The sequence below is a fragment of the Silurus meridionalis genome, chromosome 20 (genome assembly GCF_014805685.1).
Source record: "Silurus meridionalis isolate SWU-2019-XX chromosome 20, ASM1480568v1, whole genome shotgun sequence".
NCBI lineage: Eukaryota > Metazoa > Chordata > Actinopteri > Siluriformes > Siluridae > Silurus > Silurus meridionalis.
The window spans coordinates 1575214-1599348 of NC_060903.1; the positions used below are offsets into that span (position 1 = coordinate 1575214).

Consider the following 24135-nt stretch of genomic DNA (forward strand, 5'->3'; position numbering starts at 1 on the left):
TGTTCCTTAGAAATTGTACCCCAAATGAGCGAATCAGTGGCGACTGTGCTGAAGGAAAAAGAAAGAACCCTTGAGAGGAACCAGAAAAACATGATCCTCATCATGTCCGTTCATTACAGTTATATATGTAATAATTACAAAAAAAAAAATATACTATGCAAATTATTATGCTAATGGATTATTCATGAGCTATTTTATAATATTTAAAGATCCTGATATGGACACAATTGTACAGTTTATTAAAATATTGTAATTTATTCTAATTATCATCCCGAACTCATCACACTGAACAAATAAATAAAGAGTACGTACAGAACACTATATTACAAAAGTAACACACTTGTTGATTGGGATTTACCCCGAGGATAAAATCCTGTCCAATCAATAATTAATAATCCGTGAGATATTTAAACGCCGGATGCTGCAGCGCCGAAGCTGCACTGATTCTCGTCTCCGGATTCAAATCCAAAAGTTTGTCCAGCAGGTCATACACATCATCTGGAACTCTGTCCCACCCCCTGGCGTCTGACTCCTCCGCGTTCCCCATGGCGCTCCGTTTCTCCGCTCGGCCGTGGTCCGTGGGATGACGTGAGGCCCGGAACGCCGCCGGAAGCGACTCGTCCCCGCAAGGTCGTACCCCTCGGAGCGCCTCGCACAGGATCCTCAGGTCGAGTCGGGGAAGCTCGCGGCTGCACACCACCGCCTTGCCTGCGACGCAAAAGATCAGACGCTCAGCACGAAACGTCAGGGGCGAAAACGTGTATAAAAGCCGGCGCACGTACCGAATTTCTTAGCGGCCTGAATGGTTTCTCTCGAGCCTCGGATCGTCATGATCTGAGTCAAGGCCATGAGGTCGTCGTTGGCTTTGAAAAACGGATACCTGCCGCTCAGGAGTGAGAGCAGGATCACGCCGGTAGACCACATGTCGATAGCTGTGTGGAAAAATACAATTTGGTCGGTTTTGCATATATAATTTCTACACATCAATAACAGGGTTCCTACACATTTTTTTCATTTAAAAATGTCCGTATTTTCAATTATGCAGACTTTCAGAAAGATTCTTGAGACCATAATTAACATCTGAAATAATGATGCTTTTAATGTGTTTAGTTGCACGGTAGGGGGCGCTGTACTGTCATGGCAACTGCTGCCTCTACAAACTCTTTCTATTACAAGTCGTTCTTTTCTTTTTTTTTTCCCTTATACCCAAAACAATTTTTGGAACGGTTCGAATAAATATATATATTTTTTAGCTTTTAGCTTCATATAGCATAAGATTATATGAGTAAAATCTTGTACTACAAAGCATGATGATATAAATGAAGCCTTTACCCGTTCCTTGGTCAGGGCACTTGGTCAAAACTTCAGGAGCCCTGAATCCTGGAGTTCCTGCTCTTGGAGCCACCTGCTGCTTCCTGAAGAGCAGAAAAGTTTGTTTAATAGGCATTCCAATGCTTAAGCACCAAACATATGACATTTAGGTTAACAGGATTGACTGGTGGCATGGGGTATCCATCAGAAACAACATTGATAGTTGATTTGCCTGAACTTTCGCCAAAAATCCATGCTGATAGTTTTTCCGGGTTGCGTTATACAGTACGAGAGCGGCCTCTAAAGGCGAATCACTGATGCCACATGCTTTTTATTTGAAGGGTCTTTTTTTTATTATTCTTTCTGGATGGAACAGTGTACCTAGACAGGCAGACGTTGCAGATGCGGTCGGTCATGTAGCAGGTACAGGTAAGAGACGGGTTCAGGGTCACGGGTTTGGTCTTTGAATTGGCAGCAAGAGTCCGTGTGGGGGGAGGACGGCGTTTCGTGGAGAGTATCTTACAGGCAAAGACGTTGTCCGTCTTGGTAGGTATCATGTGTCCCTAAAACGGTAACATTGCACGTTTCGGTAATAATAACAAACAAAAAATAAATAGCGCTTCACACGTAATTCGAAAGAAAAAAAAACAACAAAAACTTGTAACTCGATCCTCACTTCGGTTTTATCCGCAGGCGCTTTGGTGGGGTTTGAGCTGTTGAGGTTTCTCTCCCCGAATACAGAACGTGGCGTTTTGCAAAGCCCCATGAGCTCCTGGGAAACGAAAAAGCACGTCATTAAGGGGTTGGAGATTAGACAGAGATAAGATCAAATAAATGTGTGCCACATGACGGCTCTGATTGATCGAGCTTTCGTAGAACAAATGAATGAATTGGCATTTAAATAATAATGAATAATAACGAATAATCATGATTTATGCAGCACTGATGATCAGGAGGAATTCGACTGTAGTAGCAGCTCTGAAAGAAGTGCGGCTGCAAATCGGAGGTTTATCGAAATTAACGCGCCGCCATTGCTATAGCGACCGCCCACTTATCGAGGGCGTATTTAGAAAAAACGTGTCACGCAACGGCGATAAATCAGAGCCGGTGTGCTTCCACCCCGTGTGTCCCAGACGGAAACCTTGGTGTGTTTTGTGCGCGAGTTCGGACATGGCGTTTTCGTGGAAGCGTGCGCCGTGAGGACCCTCGTGTTCGGTGGGAAAGGAACCGGTGCCTGTTTCCCGTGTGATTCGTTATGAGCTTTCTGAGACTTTACCACCTTCAACAGCTCTATCTGAGTGTCTGGGGTTCCCTGAGCCAGGCCAAAGTCTACCAGGGCATATCTGAGGACACACACACACACATTTATCAGTGGTCATGTTCTATATAATGCTGTAATGCTACAATTCTGCATTCTGATTGGTCAGCAGGTGTCCATTCATTTTCTATAACAGCTTCCTGTAAAATCAAATGCAACCCTAAATGGATAAAGATGTCGTAGGATGTTGTTAAATGGGTGCGCGTACTTTTTTTCACGCCGGTTGTACAGGAAGTTGGTGGGCTTGATGTCGCGGTGGATGATCCCGAACTCGTGGATGTGCTTCAGGGCTTTGAGTAAATGATACATGTACTGAAGCACCTCCTCGAAACTCAGCATCTCCACCACGTCCTACACACAAAGACGTTCCAGTTAAACCTCGTTCCCTTCCACAGATACTCACAACAACAGAGATCGTATTTATTTACCACAAAAGCCTGGTGCTCCAGGTAGGGCATGACAATCACCACGTGGTGGTCCTTCCTGAAGCAGTAGGTCACTCCCATCACGTTCTCTTTGCCCCTGCGACAAAAAAAAATCCCACATCAGCGTTTCTCTCATGAAACCTCCCCTCACGTTAAACACCGCCTGGCAACGTCTCTCACCCTGCCACCGTTAAACACTGGAGCTCCGCAGCGATCCGCACCGGGTGACTCGTCGGGATCAGATGCTTCAGAGCAAACCTCTCTCTCGTCCCGTCGCTCATCTGAGCTTCTCCCAGATACACGGAGCTGAAGGTACCTAATGCAGGACGAGACGTTTATTAGAAAACACTTTTAAACCATGGTGAATAAAATAATACAAATACGAAACAATAATATGATTAAACAATAATAAAGCCAATATTTAAAAATGAAAAACAATATATCGGTGTATTTTAAGTAATATGACTTTTGGCATGTGATTTTATTTTATTATTATTATTCTTTTTATTTTATTTTCATTTGTTTTCCCTTTTCTTTCTCCCCTCTCTTGTTCTAAAAAAATAAATGAAATTATCGATTTGCAAGATTTTCTTTTTATTTCATTTTCTTCCACCAATCAGTTCACAGTTAAACTCTTCAATAAACAACCAATTCGTTACATTTTATCATTTAAAATGTAAACAAAAAAATCTATCCCGAATAAAATAAAATAAATACCCAGGTCTCTTTCTATGTCAATATTTCCAACAAATTACGCTACGATTATATAAAATATATACGATATATATAAAAATAAATCTCCTCCTGTTACTAGTTAAATTTGGATATATTTTTGTATTTAATGATGACCAATTTATTCTATATTTATTAAATATTCTAATTAGTTACTGTTCGTTTTTTTTTGTTCCGTCAGATATTTTATTGCGTGATTATCATTTAAACAAAATAAATACTTTTACTGATTTTTCACAGAAAACCAAACAATTGGATTTTAAATGTATAAAATGTCAGATATAAATGTAATATTATTAGTAATATTTGTTAAATACACTTATCTGACCCATCACAGATATTGTAAATTGTAAATATTGAACATAGACACACGTCAGGACGCGTCTAAAATGTGCCAGTTTTAAATCAGTGAAATTTCTTATTGGATTTTTATTTCAATTAAAAATTGTGTGTATAAATCATGTTAAACCTTCTCCAATTTTGTCTGTAATCCGGAAAACTTTGGAGAGCTGTGGGACAACTTCATACAGATACTGAATGTCCATCTCAACATCTCCTGGAACACACACAACACACACACACACACACACACACACACACACACACAATGAATACACTCAATAATAAACTCAGTATTAAATATAATACAGTTTCACATGCACTTACTGGGGACTTTCCGTTTATTTGTCTCCTTTTCGCACGGTTTAACATCCTCACCAATGTCTGAAAGACCCTGAAGCGTCTCCATGGCGAAAAAGGTCTCTAAAATAAAGAAATAAAACAAAGAATTTATACTCTTTATGTTCAATAGAAAGGTGCCAAAATTTTTGCTCATCCCTGTATACGCGTCCATACAGCAGCGCTGTATCCCAAATACCTAATCGGTACACTATATTCCCTCCCTACCTAGTGTGCATTCAATATTCAATTCAACTATTTCGCTCCCTAGCTAGTGCGCACTTAAAGGGAGGTATTAAGCAAATGAAACTACACCCACACACAAACCGCGTTAAAGAGTTTAGAATTCACTGAAATACAAATTTCAACATGGAAAACAAACTCAATTTGCAATCTAAGTTTTTTTTCTTGTTGCGGAAATGTATAAATAAGTCGTTAAATATCGAGAAACAACTCGTAAAACTTACGGTCCTGGAGGAAAGCAGCGTCGCTAACTAGCCGGCTAATGTCTAAAAACTCGCGCGAAAAACCCTGTTCTGGTCACGTGACTTAGACGGCACAAACAAAAGCCATTGGTTAGAATATTACATTCAATGTATTTCTAACTTACGTTGTGTTTTAAATTTGTATTTATTATATTGTGTATTTTGTTTGAAAAAAGGTGTTCATTTATACCCTGCTAATACAAACTGGTGTGTTAACCTGTTACGAAAAGACTTTTATTTTGCAACTTCCGCTTTGGTAGAATAATCATGGCGCCCTTCTGGTATATCCGGAGCTAGCAAGCTGTGTTTATTTTCTTTTTTTTTGTATCATGCAATAATAAGTTATTATGTTAAACGAAAGGTTGGAAAGTGCATGTTTTGGGTGGTTGATAAAATGTTTTAAAAATGAAATAAATGTAGATAAGTCGAGTAGAAAAGAAGTTATTATGAGCTACTTCCGGGTTTATTAGCTCAGTCAGCAGTGAGGGATAAACAGACGAGGATTGAAATCAGAATCAGAAATCAGAATTCTGAGAAATGGACACATTTGTGGTCCGTGTTCCAAAAGATGTTTCGACAAGACAAGGACGAAAACATGAAGAGAAAGTTTACAAACAAGCAACACTGGAATCCTTAAAGGTAAATGCAATATAATCACGTTTATTGTTTATAAAACCATATAAACTTTATATACACTAATCAGGTATAACATTATAATAACATTATAACATTCTGAGTGGTGAATTGAAGAACATTGCTGATCTTCATCATGGCACCTGTTAATGGGTGGATTTATTTATCAGGCAGCAGGTAAACATTTTGTCCTCAAAGTTGATGAAAAATGGACGAGCGTAAGGCTTTGATCGAGTTTGACAAATTGAGACGTCTAGACGTCTGGGTCAGAGCGTCTCCAAAACTACAGCTCTTGGTAGATGTTCCTGGTCTGCAGTGGTCAGAATCTATCAAAAGTGCTGGTCCGTATAGTTCTGATCCAACAAACAAGCTATCTATCTTTCTATCTATCTATCTGTATATTTTAATTATTTTTTTTATTTTCTGCTGAACAGAGAGTGGTGGTGATTGAGGACATCGAAAGGTTTAAGTCCATCCTCGAGTTGCCCAGACAGACCAAAGAGAACATCTTAAACGCTCTGACAGAGCTGGACAAAAAAGTCCCGTCCAGAGAAGTGCTCAAGTCCACCAGGATCGGTGAGAAATCATCTCCATCATCAACCAGATCAAAAACACGGCCCCACGATGTAGAACGATGCTCCTCCATGCACACGAAAAGAGTCGAGAACTATTTTACTAAATGAGTCGACTCTTTGTGGTGAATCAGAATAAGGAGTCGACTTGTATTCAGCACATAAACAGGTTTTTTTTAAGAAATCACCATCAGGGTTTTTTTTTTCAGAATGAAACACCTTTATCTGCCTCAGAACTAAATCATATGATCTAATAAATCTATATTTCTATATTTTCTTTTTACTTTTATAAACTTTACATTATTTATATACACTTCTTTTTTTTTTCTAATAAAGCAACAGTTTATAGTGTGTGTGTGTGTGTGTGTGTGTGTGTTTTGCCCTCTCAGGTCACACGGTGAACATGCTGCGTAAGAAACATCCGGACACTGAGGTAAAGGCTTTGGCTCGTCAGGTTTACACACACTGGAGGACCTTCATCGAGGAGAACTCTAATAAACCGTCTATCGAGGTTCGCTGTGATAAACAGACCGAGGAACTGAGGAGCAACGCCAGAAAACTCCTCGCTGACAGCATGGGGTTAGAGGTGACTATACACACACACACACACACACACACACACACACACACACACACACACGATGATGGTGATTATGATGATGATACTGGTAGGGATGGTGGTGGTGTTGATGCTGGTTGTGGTGGTTGTGGGGATGATTGTGATGTTGATGGTGGTGTTTTTTTCAGGCTGATGCTGCCCTGGTGGACAACGTGGAGAGGGAGGTGTTCCATCAGTGCTCTCGGCTGATCAGCGGAGCGTACAGGAGGAGCGTGAGGGCGCTGGTTTTCGCTCTCAAACACAAACACGACCTCAGAGGTCAGGTGAAGGACGGCACGACCTCCGTTAACGACCTCGTCAGAAACCACAAGAAGAAATCATGACATTGAGATGAAGGACCACACACACACACACACACACACACACACACACACACACACACACACACACGTCAGAGCAGTGGTGCTGCATTAGACTGTACTTTATTACAGTTTTTTTTAAGAATAATTTGATTATTAGTAAAATGTTGAACGTTTGTAAATGAACTGCTTTTACAGCTTTTTAAAATAAAGAAATCTGAAAGTGTGTTACGGTGCAGTGTTTTTCTCTCACAGCATGGGATTTTTTTTCATGAAACCACAAAGACGTTACGCTTTTCCCTCTGACTGATACCGAACGAGCTGTTGCCCTGGAAACGAACGTATTAAAACCTTCATTCATCAACGCGCTACCGCTATGGAAACTGTAACATATTACAACGTTTATTCACGAATGAGCTGTTGCTATGGAAACCGTACCATTTTAAAACATTTATCCGGCAACGTGCTGTTGCTATGGAAACAGTAATGCATTAAAACTTTTACTTCTGAACGAGCTGTTGCTAGGGAAACCGCGACTATTAAAACGTTTATTTCTCAACGCGATATCGCTATGGAAACTGTAACATATTACAACGTTTATTCGCGAATGAGCTGTTGCTATGGAAACTGTCACTCATTAAAATTATACAACGACTCTCTGTTGCTATGGAAACCGTAATGCATTAGAACTTTTACTTCTGAACGAGCTGTTGCTATGGAAACCATAACCTAATAAAACGTTTATTTGTTTAAACCGCCTCTGCTGTCTGAGCCTCTGACTGATCAGAAGTCCATGATGGACCATGTCGTGTCTGATTTGAAGGACGCAAACCATAAAGACAGAAAGATCTGAAAAAAGATGTCTGGACGAATCTCTAGAGGAGCACGAGCCACACGATGGCGATGAGCATGAGGATGACGGCCAGCACGCAGACGCTGATGAAGACGATGTCACTGGTCTCATGAGCTTCAGGCTCGGCTCTCTGAACGCTCTCCAGGCTCTTGGACTCCTCGGCGAGTCGAGCGAGCTCGTTCATCCGGATCCGGTCCTCGGGCGAGATGATGCTGACCGACGCCACCTTCCTCTGGGCGTCGCACTGCACCTCGTATTCCTGCACGCTCTGCTGTTTTCCGTCAGAGAAGTCGATGTAGAGCGTGTTCACCAGCATGGTGATGTTCTGCCGTTTCTGTGGAAGGTTCCACGAGACAAAGTGAGAAATGAAAAACACTACAGGTCGTGCTGTTACAGGAAAAAAATCAACAACGGGTCGGTGTGGTCGAGCGGAGTTGCTGATGAAACTCTTTGAACAACATAAATACAATGATATTTTATTAGAACAAGCGCAGTGTTACTCAACATCTGATTGGCTGTTACACAAAATGAACCAACACTTTCTGACCAATCAGAATCCAGAACTGTTGCATTTCATTAAAACACGCATTAAGTTCTACCTGACCAGCAGTTCCACAGCTGATGAAGCGAGCCAGAATCTTGTAGCTCGTCGCAGTCATCTGGGCCGAACAGGACGGGGTTCCGAGGAACACGCTCTCGCGGTCCAGCTGGGGCAAAGCCCGCTGGGAAATCTGAATCTGAAACTCGGTTCTGGTGCAGCTCACGTTCATCGGCACCACTGAGACGGAAAAAAAAGAAAAACACAACAACACCGCACAGGACCAATCCACGTCAGAGGGATTTTATGAAAACGTTTTCCATTTCCATTATTTATCTATGGCAAGGCTTTTTATTTGTATTAATATAAACATTAATGGAACCACTGGAAAGTTTAGAGTCAGCTCTTTGAATCAGTAATTTGAATTGCCTCTCTGAGTTAGTTTCTAAGTCAGTACATTGAGTCAGTACCTTGTTTCAGTCATTTGAACTGGCTCTTTGAGTCAGCTCTTTTACTCTGTACCTTGAGTTAATCATTTGAGTTGACTCTTTGTTTTAAATCAGCACTTTGAATCAGAACATTTGAGTCAGTAATTTGAGTCGTTTCTGTGAGTCAGCTCTTAGAGTCAGTATATTAAGGCAGTAGCTCTGGTGAGCTCTAATTGAGTACCTTAAGTTAATTTTTTGAGTTGGCTCTTTAAGTTACAAATTTCAGTACATTATGTCAGCTCTGATTAAGTTAATTGAGTTAGCTGAGTTGACTCTTTGAGTCCTTAATTTGAGTCAGTACATTGAGTCAGCTCTTCAAATTAATTCTGTGAGTCAACTCTTTGAGTCAGTATGTGAGGGCAGCTCTCTGAGTGAGTACCCTGAGACAATTATTTGAGTCAGCTAATTGAGTCAGTACTTTGAGTCACAGATTTACAAACTTAACACTGTGTAACAATTTACATTTAATAAAATGATCTGGTTTTGGGGTTGGGGTTCACACATCAGAATATTTGAGTCAGCTAAAGAGGGAGGAGCTAAAATAAGAAGCTCCACAGCTAGAGACTTTTTCATTTACAGGAATAATGTGTGCAGGAGTAAAAAAAACTTGTCTTGTCAGACAAGAGTCTGAGTCTTGTAGCACACAAAAATGATGTGAAGTTTAGAAAACAAACAAAGAATTCATCACTTCATGATTCGAATTTGTGTATGATTTTTATGTATTATTTAGAAATCTAGATGTCGCTACAACCTGTGTAATCTTTTGAAAGAAAAAAGAGAATTGTTAAAATTTCGACAGAGGATTTTAACTCTATGGTGTCTATTAAGTGTTGATGTCCTCATCACGCCCCCTAGTGGACTCTCACCTCCCATATAGGTAGCAGTGAAACCCTTGAACGCGACATTCCGGTCGGTGTTGAGGACCACCAGCAGTTTGTTTGTCCTGGACGTCAGAGGCGGAGGTTGTTCTGCCCCACACCAGCGTCCCAGCAGGACTTCCGTCTCACTGCTGCCATCATACACGGCTACGGAGTCGAAATCGCAGGAGTCGCTCAGACTGTTCTGATCCTCGAGCGCCATTAACGGGAAGAAGAGTTTGATCCTGTAGCCTGGGGGCAGAGCCACGAGCCAGTGGCAGTTCATGTTGTTGGGATAGATGTTGGGGTAACTGGGGCTGGTGAAGTTCCCGCTGATAGTTTTCAGCACCTGCTGGCACTCACCTGAAAAGACACAAAGATTTTGAAACATTTTACGCTTAGTGTCTTTTACATAACAATTAGAAACATTTGCACAATATCAATACTGATTAGAACAATAACGCTCTAAAATGCAGATGTTCCTTCAGAATCGTTTTTTTCCTTCATAACCTAAGACGTAAGTTTAGAAGTTGCTGGTATTCAGAGCCGGGTTCTGCACACACTTTTTTTTGCTTTGCATAGTTGATGATGTTAATAAATGTGGTTAACACTGGTCTTTGTGTATTCAGTGTGTATTTGCAGCTTAACAACAGAGCTGTTGGAGTTAATATCTAAGCAATAATCCAGGGAAGTCTTTCACAGGATGTAAGTGCACAATGTGGAGGTGAAGAACGTCCTGGAGAGCATTAAAATAGTGCAAGGCCTCACACCTAGCTGTGACTTATGACCTTATAGCATGGTCACTGTTGGAGTAACTACTAGTGCTGTTTTTCGTTCTATTTCTTATTTGAACGTTTTCTTTTTCAGTTCGTCAAATTCGTCTTGTTCCTCAAGCCGTTTATTAAACTCACCGTATTCACCGAGTTCCACAAGATGCAGAATTCCTCCATGGAGCTCAGTGAGGTCATTAGGAAATGTGTACAATTGCAGTCTCACTAACACTTTATATGTGTTTATAAGCAGCGCGTTCATTTAGATTCACCTGACAAACATATTTAATTTCCAGCCAATCACAATCCCCTATTCACGCCTGAACTTTCAGCCAATCACAATCCAGCATTCACACCTAAACTTCCAGGAAATTGGAAAAGACCTACCTGAGTAATAATGCGCCTTAAATCCTCTTCCTCCAATATTAAAGTCTGATTTAAACACGATCAGCAGCTGATTGGACGTGGAGATGATGTTAGGTGGTTGCTTGTTCCCGCAGTAATTCCCGATGTGCCGGTGTTGGAGTGTCGGGCCGTCGAACAGTGCGATGTAGTCAAGTTACAGCCTTCGTTGTTCTCCAGCTGGAAGTCGAGGAATACGAGCGTGACGACGCTACGGTTGGACACCTGGATGGTCCACGAGCACTCTGCGTTGTTACTGTACTCGTGCGGGTATCCTGGGCTGAAGAAGACCCCTGAGAGTCCCGTCAACACTCCGCCACACGAATCTGTATCGACACAGACACGTCAGTATTATGCACACGAGTCATACACGTGATGCACGTTATCGGTTTTCCATTACCTTTCCTGTACCCCACCAGGAAGCCCGAATGAGCCACGTGGCGGTCGGAGTGGAAGATGATGGACATGATGTTCCAGGATGAGCTGAACTGAGGAGGTGAGGAGTCTCCACAGAACTTCCCCAGGAGGTTGCCCTCATCCTCCGAGACGCCATTGTAGATCTTGACGTAGTCGTAGGTGCAGTCCTGGTGGTACTCAAGCTCGAAGTGGTAGAACGTCAGCAGCACGGACGAACCCTCAGACACCACGATCAGCCAGGAGCAGTCCACATTGTACGGGTAAAGACCTGGGAAATTAGGGCTGGAGATGTTGCCGCTGGAGGACGGAGCGAGGATTCCTCCACATTTTACACCTATGTGGAGAAGGTCTTAGGTTTCTGTCTCCGGCTACAATTGTGATTTATAACAAAAATAGATTTTCTGGACTGAATCCAGTCCAGATCTCCAGTTTATAGTTCAGGATACACAGTAAAGCCTACCTTTTTTGGAAGCAGCTTTGCTGAAGACACACAGCAGATGAAAGTAAAGAGCAATCCTCAAACCCATGCTGTAGGACTTCTGATGGTTTGGGAAAACATTGTAAGAGAAAAGAGAGACGCAGACGGCCGACGTGGAAGTGGAACGTGATCAGTTCAGGGGTTCACCTTCTGTACTAAATTTTAATGAGCAATATCGAGTAAACACAGGCAGCTGCTCCGAGAGTCTGCATTAAATGTTAATGTGTGGCACAGAGAGATCTCACGAGAACTCGAAACTAACCGGATAATGTGCACTAGTACTAGTACAGAACTGAGATAAATTATGTTCTAGCAATCCTTTGAGTCAGTTACTTGAGTCTTACTTGAGTAGTTTAAATTGTACTTTAAGATGACTCTTTAAGTCAGTAATTCAGTCATCTCGTTGAGTCAGTACTTTGAGATTGTTCTTTGAGTCAGTCGTTGAGTCTGCTCTTTAAGTCAGTACTTTGAGTCTGCTCTTTGAGTCTGCTCTTTGAGTCTGCTCTTTAAGTCAGTACTTTGAGTCTGCTCTTTGAGTCAGTACTTCAAGTCAGTACTTTGAGTCTGCTCTTTAAGTCAGTACATTGAGTCAGCTTTTTGAGTCAGTACTTTGAGTCTGCTCTTTGAGTCAGTACTTTGAGTCTGCTCTTTGAGTCAGTACTTTAAGTCAGTACTTTGAGTCTGCTCGTTGAGTCAGTACTTTGAGTCTACTCTTTGAGTCAGTACTTTGAGTCTGCTCGTTGAGTCAGTACTTTAAATCTGCTCTTTAAGTCAGTACTTTGAGTCTGCTCTTCGAGTCTGCTTTTTAAGTCAGTACTTTGAGTCTGCTTTTTAAGTCAGTACTTTGAGTCTGCTCTTCGAGTCTGCTTTTTAAGTCAGTATTTTGAGTCTGCTCTTTGAGTCAGTACTTTAAATCTGCTTTTTAAGTCAGTACTTTGAGTCTGCTCTTTGAGTCTGCTTTTTAAGTCAGTACGTTGAGTCTGCTCTTTGAGTCAGTACTTTGAGCCTGCTCTTTGAGTCAGTACTTTAAGTCAGTACTTTGAGTCAGCTTTTTAAGTCAGTACTTTGAGTCTGCTCTTTGAGTCAGTACTTTGAGTCTGCTCTTTGAGTCAGTACTTTGAGCCTGCTCTTTGAGTCAGTACTTTGAGTCTGCTCTTTAAGTCAGTACTTTGAGTCTGCTTTTTTAGTCAGTACTTTAAATCTGCTCTTTTAGTCAGTACTTTAAATCTGCTCTTTGAGTCAGTACTTTTAGTGGGCTCTTTGACATGATTATACATTTTGCACGATTTTATTTGTGTAATTGTGTAGATATTAAATTGGAGGTTATATCGTATTTGTCCAGTAGATGGCGGTAATAGAAATCAGTACAAATGTTATAAAAGCGTAGAACAAAATCAACCCACGTGACAGGGAAACATGGCTGCCTCCTGAAGAAACGCGAGAGAAAATGTCAGAAGCAGCTGCGTGTAGTTTATAAACTTGTATTATTTGTATTAGTATTAGTTGTATTCCTTTGAGCAGGTGTGTATAATATAATAATCGCGGGGAGATGTTCAGCGTGGCGGTGAGGAGATTCGCGCTCCCGGGGAGAAGGAAACTCTCAGCGCAAGGTGAACTCCTGCACCGCTGCCTGTCACGGAGCTCCTGCGCCTGTGGGAAGGTTCTGCCACGGAAAAAGCCCCGGGAAGTGCCGGAAATCAGGGGACTGGAGCGCGTCACCTACGCAGAGAGGAAGCACTATGTTCCCGGCTTGGCGAGGCCCGTGTTCCCGGACTGGGAGAAGGACTGGCACGACCCGGGCCGATACCGAGCTCCTGCAGCCGAGAGCATGGAGCTGTACAAGGAGCAGCCGTGTTACATCTACACCCAGAGAACCAACGCTCTGGAGGGTGTGTGTGTGTGTGTGTGTAGGATTCATTTACAATATTAATAACTGTCTTTTTGTGTCTTTCTATCTGTCTGTTTATCTCCGTGTCTGTCTGTCTGTCTGTCTCTCTCTCTCTCTCTCGCTCTCTCTCTCAAGGTGTGAAACAGGCGTCATGGCTTACGAAGTCTAAAGTCATCACAGGGTTTCCTGCTCAGATCCTGGCGTTAGCAGAGAATCCAGCCAATCAGCTGGAGGACCAGGACGAGCGCGTGCAGAACGCCATCAGACACGCTCGCTTCTGGGACACGAACGAATCTCGTCCTCCTCAACAGAGATACTGGTGAGGAACAAAACTCAAACTGATAATATCTTCTTCTTACACCACTGCAGAATATGAAAAAAACCTCTGTGTCCTAAAGACATGCTGAAGAAACACACCTAAACACAACCATGTCCACATTCCCACACCGTTGCTATAGAAACGCACAATGTCCTCGGAAAGACGAACGGTTCGATACGTCACACGTCTATGTTTCACGTTGTTTTGCGAGGGGGGCGGGGCCTAGGACGTTTGGTGTCACTGCATATGTTTATTTCTTAATATGACTTTAATTTGCATTGATTCGCAGCTGCTCGACTGTCACCTCCTGACCAATCAGAATCCAGGATTCAACAAAGTATCAAAATCTAGAAGGTTCTATTTTAGGAAACGCGAGCGTGATGCTGCTGTGTTATCGTTTGTAGGAGATAGGTGGCGTTATTAAGCACAACGTGATGATTTGGATGATGTTGGTGTGTGTCCTCTGAGGCGCGGTGATGTAATGTCCCTGTCTGGTTGTCGTCCTCCTGCCCGGCTCTCCGTAATTGGCTCCTGTTCTTCGGCCTTGCGAGTGGCATTTGGCTGAGCGGCGCTCCGACGGCGTGCGGAATTTAATGACTGGCATTAAACGCAGCGCAGCGTGCCTGACAGGCAGGGGGCAGCACACTAAGCCTTTATTAATGAGGCGTGTCTGCAGGGGGTCGGCTGTTCAGGGCCACGTGTTCAGCGGGGCTTTGATACTCCACGTCCTCCTCCTGAACACTGGCCTTTGGGGGCTTTTCATCTTCCTTATGGTCCGGCAACGAGCAAATACAGAAAGGCCATGACTTAAACTGACATTTCACACACACACACACACACACACACACACACACACACACACACACTGGTTCATGACGTGACACTCGATGAAGAAAGTTTTATTTGGGATCATTAAAGTAAATAATGTATCAGAGTATTAACACAGAGTTTGTTAGCAGACCTGCATCCATCCCATCATTCCGTTTCCCAGGCAACGTGAACAATTTCTAATACATACGATAGAGTTGTGATTGTTTGTAAATCGAAAACGGAAAACCAAAAATTTACGCATAGCTTTTACTGATATTGGGCTGTTGCTATGGCGATTTAAATGCTTATATAAAGTGCTCTATATATGCAGCTACGGCAGCAGTAATATTAAAACCAAATGCAGGTAATATTCAGCAGACAACACCGAAGGGGAAAGGACATGGGGAAACGAGGTTGTTTTAATTTTTTATAAATTAAATTTTTTTGCTTTTTATTTGAATTTATTTTGCAATTATTTATTTATTTATTTATTTTTTGCAATTTTATTTTTTAAATCTTTTGTATGCAAATCTTTTTCTTTTGCATTTTTTTTTTGTCAAATGTATTTTTTTGTACCTTTTTTTGCATTAAAAAAGTATTTTTTTTTGCATATTCTGCTTTTTTTTTTATTTGCATTTTTTCAAATTTTTAGCAATTGCATTTAAAAAAAATTTTGCATTAAATAAATGTTTTTTTTTTTTACATTTATTTATTATTATAATAATTTTTTTCCCCAGCTTTTTGTGAAATTGTGATCAGAATCTTGTGACCTGAAAGACAATTAAAGTCTAGAATTTTTTCTAGAATTTTTTTTTAATATTAACCTTCAGTCTGTAACGTCGCACCGTACTTCATATTCATACCCTGAGTGCAGAGCGACGTGTCGGTATCGTGTTCATCTCGCCTGCGTCAGTGTTCTTATTCGGAACGCCGGCGCGGTTTGCTAGCTCTCTTTGTTCTCATGCTAATCCTCTTTTTTTTTTTTTTCTGGCTCGTCCTCAGTCCGTCTCTGTTACACAACCTGCTCCACCTGTGCCGAGGTCAGCAGGTCTCTCATCCGGCCCTCGCTCACAGGATTCTGGCTCAGAAATACATCCTGTCAGCCACCTGGACCAGAGGTGAGAACACGCCCGGGGACGCGACTCAAATCGTTAACTTCTGTTCTGCATGTGGCAGGTGGTGTCATTACAGAGCGTTTCGTCATGGAATTGTGTGTAACCAATTATAATCCTGATGTATCATATTCTCACACACACACACACACACACACACACACACACACACACACACACAAGCCCCTCACAGGCCACTGTTCAGCGTGTTGTCTCGTGTCTCAGGTGGGGATCGGTTCCAGGTGCGAGGGCAGAACGGCATCCTGTTAAACAGCACGACTTCACTTCCTGCTGTGGCTGGAGACGAGGAGATCCGTGCCACGTCCGATTACGTCCTGGAGACCTTTTACCCCATCTCCCCCACCATCGACCTGCAGTGTGCCAACGTCTACGAGCTCCGAAACCACACCGGTCAGGCTTACCTCTTAACCGGGAACTGCCCCTTTTATCACATTCTGTCTGTCTGTCTGTCTGTCTGTCTGTCTGTCTGTCATTAAATAGTAGACGTCTCATAATATCTATTTCTGTCCTGTGTGTTATTCAATCATTTTGTTTGTCTGCCTGCTTTACTCTGTCTGTCTGTCTCCCCTCCTGTCTGTCTGTCATACCTTCTGTCTGTCTCACCTTCTATCTCTGTCTATCTGTCTGTCTCCCCCTCCTGTCTGTGTCTGCCTGTCTCACATCCTGCATGTCTGTCTCACATCCGATCTGTCTGTCTCCTATCCTGTCTGTCTGTCTCACATCCTTTCTGTCTGTCTCCCATCCTTTCTGTCTGTCTCCCATCCTGCATGTCTGTCTCACATCCGATCTGTCTGTCTCCTATCCTGTCTGTCTGTCTCACATCCTTTCTGTCTGTCTCACATCCTGCATGTCTGTCTCACATCCGATCTGTCTGTCTCCCATCCTATCTGTCTCCCATCCTGTCTGTATGTCTCCCATCCTGTCTGTCTGTCTCCCATCCAGTCTGTCTGTCTCCCATCCAGTCTGTCTGTCTCCCATCCAGTCTGTCTGTCTCCCATCCAGTCTGTCTGTCTCCCATCCAGTCTGTCTGTCTCCCATCCTGTCTGTCTGTCTCATATCCTGTCTGTTTTTCTATTGTTATATTACATCACTATATCATTTTATTACAAGAAAGAGCCAGTAGGTTTTGTTAATTGACCTGAGGCACTCGTGTGTGTGTGTGTGTGTGTGTGTGTGTGTGTGTGTGTAGGTTTCAGGGAGGATTACCCGTACCCTTTCGCTCACACACTCTTCGTGACCGAGGCTGGAGATGCACCTAAACTGAAACCCGAGCAGTTGCGAGCGAAACTGGTGATGTTTGCGTTTGGGAACGCTCTGGCTCGCGCCCGCGCTCTTTACGGAGTGAGTTTCCACCTTCATACGCCCGTGCATAAATATGTGCACCCTTAAAACTGGGATTTGGGGCAAAAATAACGTGGGCTTTTATATTTATATGTTTTTATAGCTACAAATATTTTGTATACACGCATGCACCTGACGTACACACACGTATTTAATCAGCTGTAAGATGTTCTTCTCTTGTTTCCTGCAGAACGAGTCCAGGGTTCTGGAGAAGCCCGTCGTCGTGCAGAGCGTCGCTACCAACGGGCGTCTGTTTCAGTTCATAGTTTTCCAGCTAAACACCACGGACCTGGATTCTGACAGCGGAGTGAAGAACCAGGTTTGGGTCGATGCCGATCAGCAGCTCTATGACTTCGCCAAGGTCCGGCCTTTCATCAAGAAGAAGGTGGTGAAGGTTCGTGAAGCGTTTATCACGTGATACACACACACTGGGATTTATTAGAGAGTTAAAGAAAAAGCTGTGGAAGGAATTGGGATTTAATTTATACGTTAAAATACTCGTTGCTGATTGGCTGGAAGATAAAACTAAGATTATTTTTAATGTTAATTCAAAAATGTAAAAATTTCCCTCTCGGTCCTCAGGTTCCTGCCGGTTTGTCTGGATATCGTCCAGAAACCTTCAAGAAATTCCTGGCACTTTACCTTCATGGGGCCACAAACTGAAACCTCCGAACTTTTTTTTTTTCCCCTCTGTGCCGTGTTTCTTTAATATTTCACCACAATGTAAAATAAATTAAAAAAATAAACCGAAATCAAAATTGTTTTCATTTAATAACTTAATAATTTATATAACTTAATAATTTCTTCTTCTTCTCTACATCATCTTTCAAACCAACTACCTGCATGTCTAAACCTCCTCCTTGGTCTTCCTCTTTTCCTCCTTCCTGGTGGCTCCATCCTCAGCATTCTCCTACTGATATACCCCATGTCCCTCCTCTAAACATGTCCAAACCATCTCACCTCACCTTGTCTCCAAAACGTCCTACATGGCTGTGTCACACTGTCCTCATACACGTCCTGCACCACCGTCACATTCTTCTCTGACACACAGACTTCCTCATACAATACAACTCCTCTCTTCACCCTGTCGTACGCTTTCTCCAAATCCACACACACACAATGCAACTTCTTCTGACCTTCTCTATTCATCTCCATCAACATTCTCAAAGCAAATAATGCGTCTGTGGTGCTCTTCCTCGGCATGAAACCATACTGATGCTCACAGATAGTCACCTCTTCTCTCAGCCTGGCTTCCACTACTCTTTCCCAGAACTTCATGGTGTGACTGATCAACTTTATTCCCCTGTAGTTCCTCAATATAAATATATACATGAGGAATTTGAACATCCAGTTCCACATTTGGTCTCCATTTTCTCTTGTTATCTTCTGGGCAGATGTTCCACTGGATTTTGTGGAGAAGAATGGAGATTAGTAACACCCTTGTAGTTAAATAAAAGTCTGGTACTGATGGAGGTGAGGAGGCCTGGGGTCCTTCAGTGTTCATGTTCATTCATGTTCAATAGAAATGAAGCTCTACAACAGGAGATTTTCCACACACCTCTAACCCATGAGAAGCAGATCTTCATGGAGTTGGCTTTGTGCGCGCACACACACACACACACACACACACACACACACACACACACACGGGTGGGAAAGTCAGGTGTCCCAATACTTTTGGCCAGACAGTGTGTGTGGGCGCTGAGTGTTGGATTTCCTCGTGAGTGGAGAGAGAAAGGAAACGTCTGCGTCTGTTTACACGTTTATTTCGAGAAGAGGAAGAAAAGGAGTTTTGTTTCGTGATCGGTTTCATGAACAGTAAAATAATTTAATCAGTATTTCTGCAAAGTTTCTCTTTTTGAGGAACAGAACGCAAACAATACACATTAATGCAGCAAAACACGTGTGTGTGTGTGTGTGTGTGTGTGTGTGTGTGTGTGTGTGTGTGTGTGTCCAGTGTATGTGAGTGAATATTTGAGGCGTTCAGCAGTAAAACGGAAGTTTCAGAAAAAGTTATGAAAATAGATCGATTTTAAACACGTCATCACTTTGTGTTTTTTTTACAGAGAAACAGAGATTGGTGTGTGTGAGAGAGAGAGAGAGAGAGAGAGAGAGAGAGAGAGAGAATGAGAATAAATGAGAGAGAGAATGAGAATGAATGAGTGAGAATAAATGAGAGAGAATGAGAATAAATGAGAGAGAGAGAATGAGAATGAATGAGAGTGAGAATAAATGAGAGAGAGAGAGAGAGAAATGAGAATGAGAGAGAGAGAATGAGAATAAATGAGAGAGAGAGCGCGAGAGAATGAGAGAGAGAGAGAGAGAATGAGAGAGAGAGAATGAGAATGAAAGAGAGAGCGTGAGAATAAATGAGAGAGAGAGAATGAGAATAATTGAGAGAAAGAGAGAGAGAAGAGAAGAGATAAAAGTCGAACTTTAAACCGCTTTCCTGCCTGAGGAGACTGATAGTAATTGGTTTTCTTTCATTATCGTTTCCATAGTAACGGCTTTTAATAATAAACGTGAGACTTTTTAGAAGGAGTTGCTGGAATGTTTCTATTCGCTCCGACGTTCAGCAGCGATTAAAGCAAATTAAATTAAGCAAATTAATCAAATAACTAATGAACTATCTCAATAATTAACCAATGAATCAATCAATTAAATACCCCCCTCACCCCACCCCCACCAAAAACAACAACAAAAAAACCCTTGTCCATATCACACATATATCACACACACACAGGAAATGCTGAAAGAAGCTGCATGTGATGATTATTATTAGATTGTTATAATAATTATATAAATGAGGTTTTACACCATTTTGTTTACATTTCAAACAAATTCTTCTTAAAAAAAAAAAAAAAAAAACGAAATTAGAATAAGAGATTTATTGATTTGAGTTTTTTTGCTCATTCGAATTCACATTAAAGTCGCATTAATCGGCCAAAAGTATTGGGACACCCGACTTTTCCAGCCATGTGTGGTTCTTCCTCAAACTGTTATGACAATGCACAAAGCCAGCTCCATGAAGATCTGCTTCACATGGGATGAAAGTGTGTGGAAGATCTCCTGCTATAGAGCTCCTGACCCCAGGCCTCCTCACCTACATCAGTACCTGACTTTACTAACACCCTTTAGCTCCTCAAATCACCACAAAATCTAGTGAAACATCTTCCTAGAAGACTGGAGCTTATTATAAGAGGGAATTGAGACTAAATGTGGATTGGGATGTTTAAAAAGAAGCACATCTGGTCAGGTGTCCACAAGGTTTTGTCTGTGTTGGTTAAAGCACTGAATTCCTGTCTCTTATATTCACGCATGACTTTTTAATAAATAAGATGTTTACAGAACGTTTTATTTGAAAGTCTTGAGTTTTTACACTTGAGAGGAGCATTACGTATTTATACATGAAGACGGATGCTGACGTCGCCTCGGTTTCCTGCAGCGCAGCGTCTCCACGCAGACGTCTGGACGTCTGACTAGATCAGATTTTGTTTGTATCGCAGTGGCAGGAAAGAGTTAAAGTAGAAAAAAGAGTTAACAGTCTGACTGTATGGATGAAACTGGACTACAGATAATTTGTGCTTTTATATTATTTAAATCTGATAAAGACGAGACGAGATCTAATCACGTGTGATTTTATTACCCCCACGTGAGGATCAGAAAAACATGTTAGCAAGCACCAGGGAAAAAAAGAAAGAAAGAAAATCGTCGATCCGTAATTCGCTTTCGAGAGATTGTCTGCAAAATAAATACTGAATAGGAAAATTCTACAAAAGTCAAAAAAGGTTCGCTTTAAACATCTGAAACGCAAAACGTGTAAAGACAGGAAGTGTGTGACTGTGTTTTTTTTTTTTTTGGTAAAATTGGCAAAAAAAAAAAAGGGGCAAATACTGGGGAAGGAAAGCATTTCGTAATCCTTCTCTCCGTTTCCTGTGTGTAAAATAATCAGGTTTATTTTTGGGAAAGCGTGTGAGTGTAGACGCTTCTTATTTCAGTTCAGTTTTTTCTTGTGTATATGTGTGTTTGTGTGTGTGTGTATATATATATGTTTGTCCATTACGCTGGTCCTAGGATGGCATCCAGAAAGATCCAGCACCACGAAGAACACATCTTCTGACTTTCCAAATAAAAGATGGAAAAATAATATTAAAAATAATAATAATAACAATAATAAAAAAACAAAAAACTGAAGGCGAAAGCAAGAGTGTAGAGAAGAGAAACGCTCGGCTGAGACGAGCCGGTCGTAAAAAAAGACGTGGGTTCGGACGTGCCGCGCTGGACGTCCGCGACGTGTTATGTGATGGGCGTCTCACCAGGGGTGAGACTGAAGTCACTCTCTGGTTGTGTGCAGGTTTTACTCGGCGAGCGCCGACGCTCTGACGCGGATCACACGCTCATGGTCATTGTTGGGGAATACTGAAAACAAAACAAACAAACAAACAAATAAATAAATCGGATCACTGCTGTATTTATATACGGCTTAAAAAAATACAAGTCGCTCTGCTGCAGAAATCACCACCTGGATTTAACTACGCAAATAGATCAGAGCCTCCTATTAGATAATTACTGCATGGGGGATTATGTTTCAGCTGGCAACAAGTTATTAAACCCAAACTGATGCAGTGAGAAGCTTCTTGAAGACGCGTCCTGTGATCGTGGAAGATGTTTCAGAAGGGTCAAATTATTGACGTGCATCAAGGAAAGAAAACATCTAAAGAGATGTGCTGAAAATACTCAAATTGGGTTAAGAAATGTCCAACACATTTTAAAAAACGGGAAGGATTGTGGGAAACCGTCATCTTCGAGGAGGAAATGTGGTCGGAAAAAAAATCTGGAGTGATGGTGATCGGCAACAGTAGAACTCACAACTGTGTTTAATAGTGAAAGTAAGAACATTTATCATTGAGGCTAATTGAAAAAAAAGGCTTTAATTTGCGAGGGAGCATAAAGATTGGACTGGAGCAATAGAAGAAGGTCCTGTGGTCCTGTTCCAGAGTGATGGGTGCATCAGGGTAAGAAGAGAGGACTGATCATGCATAGTGCCTACAAGCCTGTGGGGGCAGTGCTGTGATCTGGGGATGCTGCAGTTGCTCGAAGTCTCGGTTCAGAAACGTTATGTGCCCAAAGAACGAGGTCAGCTGACCACCTGAATATACTGAATGAACAGTTACTCCATCAATGGATTTTTTTCTTCCCAGAGCATATTCGATGCCAGGATTCATTGAGCTCAAATTGTGAAAGAGCGGTTCAGGGAGCATGAGATCATTTTCACACATGGATTTGGCCGCCACAGAGTCCAGACCTTCACCCCATTGAGAATCTTTATGATGTGCTGGAGAAGAGTTTGCACAGCAGTCCGACTCTCCCATCAACAATACAAGATCTTGGTGAAAAATTTCTGCAGCTCTGGATGGGAACAAATATTATACACTGACAAGAGTTTAATAATAAATATATAATGTATTTACATTTATGGCATTTGGGAAACGCCCTGATCCTGAGCAACTGAGGGTTAAGGGCCTTGCTCAAGGGCCCAACATTGGTGCTGGGATTTAAACCCTTGACCCTGCAATCAGAGGTCCGATATTATCCACTGAGTTACCACTTCCACTACCACTATAATATATTTATATATATACTGTATATACACACACACACACACACACACACACTGATCTTCAGCAGTTTGAGCTACAGTTGCTCGTCTGTTGTAACGGAACCACAGTTCGGACCGGTTCACCACTGTTTCTTCCTTGGAGCACTTTTGATAAGATTCTGACCACTGCAGACCAGGAACATCTTACAAGAGCTGCAGTTTTGGAGACGCTCTAACCCAGACGTCTAGACGTCTCAATTTGTCAAACACGCTCAAATCCTTACGTTTAAAAATGGAGGTTCGTATCTTGTGCTTGTATTTACAGGGAAACGTAAACTTCTGTTAAAGCCGATCTACTTTATCGGCGTGACTCACGTTCTCGTTCTGGAAAGTGTGCAGGAAGTTCCCTCCCAAATCGCCGTCGTCTCTCGGCGTGCCGGGCGGATTACTCAGACTGCTCAGGTTATTGGGAGAATTCTACATCGATGGGGAGGAGGGGGAGGGGTTTCACAAACAATCAAACACATCATGACAAGCTGTTATAATAAAATGCCGGTGCTGTTGTTGATTATTTTCCTATAAGTGCGTGACACGGTTGTATTTACCTTAGCAAGGCTGTCAATATCACCTGAGCCTGTGAAAAAAACATCAAAATGCTCTTTATTTTGTCTTATTTTGTATAAATATGATTGAATTCAGGATTTTATTAATTTTTAATTAATTAATTAATTTTTTACCTAACGAGCCGTTCATGTGGTGAGGCTCCATCCCTCCCATGGGGCCATCAGGACCTAACGGGAACTGAAGTAAATAAAGTGGTAAATGACGGAGAAACATGTTCCTGTACACAGAAAAAGGTGGGATATAAAACGTGACTCACATTGGACCTGTTTCCTCCTGGTGGCACTGAGTTTATCATCGTGTACAGATTCTCACCAGAATTAGTCGAATCTGATAAATGGGAGAAAAAAAAAATCACTGGATTGTGATTGGCTGGAGGTTCAGGTGTGACATTGAATTAAAATGCTCAGAGCATCGTTAATAAACCTTTAATCGATTACGCTGAATACACGTTAACTCCAAGCTTCCCGTTTCTGAAGTACGCAGCATGCAGCAGAATTCTGCAACGTGACGTTTAGAGTAATCACAGTCAGTGTAGTGGTCAGGTTT

General features: G+C 41.9%; 5 protein-coding genes across 9 annotated transcripts in view; 2 read left to right on the forward strand and 3 right to left on the reverse strand.

Annotated features, from left to right (window-relative positions):
- Nucleotides 1-230: 230 nt before the first annotated feature.
- On the reverse strand, nucleotides 231-5199 carry cdc7 (cell division cycle 7 homolog (S. cerevisiae)). Of its 3 annotated transcripts, none has more exons than XM_046877234.1 (12): nucleotides 5075-5199; nucleotides 4453-4548; nucleotides 4256-4342; nucleotides 3235-3370; nucleotides 3058-3151; nucleotides 2838-2980; nucleotides 2453-2654; nucleotides 1988-2083; nucleotides 1693-1874; nucleotides 1333-1415; nucleotides 783-932; nucleotides 231-708 (listed from the first exon to the last, which is right to left on the reverse strand). In XM_046877234.1, exons 2-12 carry the CDS (start codon nucleotides 4532-4534, stop codon nucleotides 389-391), a joined length of 1575 nt encoding a protein of 524 aa, XP_046733190.1. In that variant the 5' UTR covers nucleotides 4535-4548; nucleotides 5075-5199; the 3' UTR covers nucleotides 231-388. The 3 variants fall into 3 exon arrangements, with proteins under 3 accessions (XP_046733190.1, XP_046733189.1, XP_046733191.1); XM_046877233.1 differs by lacking the exon at nucleotides 5075-5199 and adding an exon at nucleotides 4932-5037; XM_046877235.1 differs by lacking the exon at nucleotides 5075-5199 and adding an exon at nucleotides 4932-5012 and having other exon boundaries at nucleotides 2591-2654.
- Nucleotides 5200-5219: 20 nt separating this feature from the next.
- Nucleotides 5220-7298, forward strand: tceanc2 (transcription elongation factor A (SII) N-terminal and central domain containing 2). 2 transcript variants are annotated; one of them, XM_046877237.1, is made up of 5 exons: nucleotides 5220-5588; nucleotides 5753-5923; nucleotides 6017-6158; nucleotides 6544-6740; nucleotides 6902-7298. In XM_046877237.1, exons 2-5 carry the CDS (start codon nucleotides 5882-5884, stop codon nucleotides 7094-7096), a joined length of 576 nt encoding a protein of 191 aa, XP_046733193.1. In that variant the 5' UTR covers nucleotides 5220-5588; nucleotides 5753-5881; the 3' UTR covers nucleotides 7097-7298. The 2 variants fall into 2 exon arrangements, with proteins under 2 accessions (XP_046733193.1, XP_046733192.1); XM_046877236.1 differs by lacking the exon at nucleotides 5753-5923 and having other exon boundaries at nucleotides 5223-5588.
- Nucleotides 7299-7947: 649 nt separating this feature from the next.
- cdcp2 (CUB domain containing protein 2) lies at nucleotides 7948-11956 on the reverse strand. Its single transcript, XM_046877232.1, is given in 7 exon segments — nucleotides 7948-8259; nucleotides 8525-8703; nucleotides 9818-10171; nucleotides 10966-11136; nucleotides 11139-11306; nucleotides 11381-11731; nucleotides 11858-11956. Coding segments are annotated over 7 exon segments (1602 nt in total). The 5' UTR covers nucleotides 11925-11956.
- Nucleotides 11957-13263: 1307 nt separating this feature from the next.
- Nucleotides 13264-18118, forward strand: mrpl37 (mitochondrial ribosomal protein L37). The gene is made up of 7 exons (XM_046876695.1): nucleotides 13264-13764; nucleotides 13899-14082; nucleotides 15895-16010; nucleotides 16230-16415; nucleotides 17215-17366; nucleotides 17557-17760; nucleotides 17949-18118. Exons 1-7 carry the CDS (start codon nucleotides 13425-13427, stop codon nucleotides 18027-18029), a joined length of 1263 nt encoding a protein of 420 aa, XP_046732651.1. The 5' UTR covers nucleotides 13264-13424; the 3' UTR covers nucleotides 18030-18118.
- Nucleotides 18119-20700: 2582 nt separating this feature from the next.
- The window catches only part of ssbp3a (single stranded DNA binding protein 3a), a 28172-nt gene continuing 24737 nt past the window's right edge, over nucleotides 20701-24135 (reverse strand). For both annotated transcript variants that reach the window (XM_046876590.1, XM_046876589.1), the window contains 5 exons: nucleotides 23846-23916; nucleotides 23703-23766; nucleotides 23571-23599; nucleotides 23341-23442; nucleotides 20701-21785 (listed from right to left, as the gene is read on the reverse strand). In XM_046876590.1, coding sequence (XP_046732546.1) covers nucleotides 21756-21785; nucleotides 23341-23442; nucleotides 23571-23599; nucleotides 23703-23766; nucleotides 23846-23916 — 296 coding nt within the window. In that variant the 3' untranslated portion in view covers nucleotides 20701-21755. The remainder of the gene's footprint in view (nucleotides 21786-23340; nucleotides 23443-23570; nucleotides 23600-23702; nucleotides 23767-23845; nucleotides 23917-24135) is intronic.

Coding starts and splice junctions, on each gene's coding strand:
- cdc7 (XM_046877234.1), bottom strand. CDS start 4,534: ATGGAGACGCTTCAGGGTCTTTCAGACATTGGTGAGGATGTTAAACCG. Junction 3,152..3,234: donor CAGTGTTTAACGGTGGCAGG/GTGAGAGACGTT, acceptor TTTTTGTCGCAG/GGGCAAAGAGAACGTGATGG. Junction 1,875..1,987: donor CGCCTGCGGATAAAACCGAA/GTGAGGATCGAG, acceptor TTACCGTTTTAG/GGACACATGATACCTACCAA.
- mrpl37 (XM_046876695.1), top strand. CDS start 13,425: ATGTTCAGCGTGGCGGTGAGGAGATTCGCGCTCCCGGGGAGAAGGAAA. Junction 16,011..16,229: donor GTCAGCCACCTGGACCAGAG/GTGAGAACACGC, acceptor CTCGTGTCTCAG/GTGGGGATCGGTTCCAGGTG. Junction 16,416..17,214: donor CGAGCTCCGAAACCACACCG/GTCAGGCTTACC, acceptor GTGTGTGTGTAG/GTTTCAGGGAGGATTACCCG.
- tceanc2 (XM_046877236.1), top strand. CDS start 5,487: ATGGACACATTTGTGGTCCGTGTTCCAAAAGATGTTTCGACAAGACAA. Junction 5,589..6,016: donor CAACACTGGAATCCTTAAAG/GTAAATGCAATA, acceptor TCTGCTGAACAG/AGAGTGGTGGTGATTGAGGA. Junction 6,159..6,543: donor GCTCAAGTCCACCAGGATCG/GTGAGAAATCAT, acceptor TTGCCCTCTCAG/GTCACACGGTGAACATGCTG.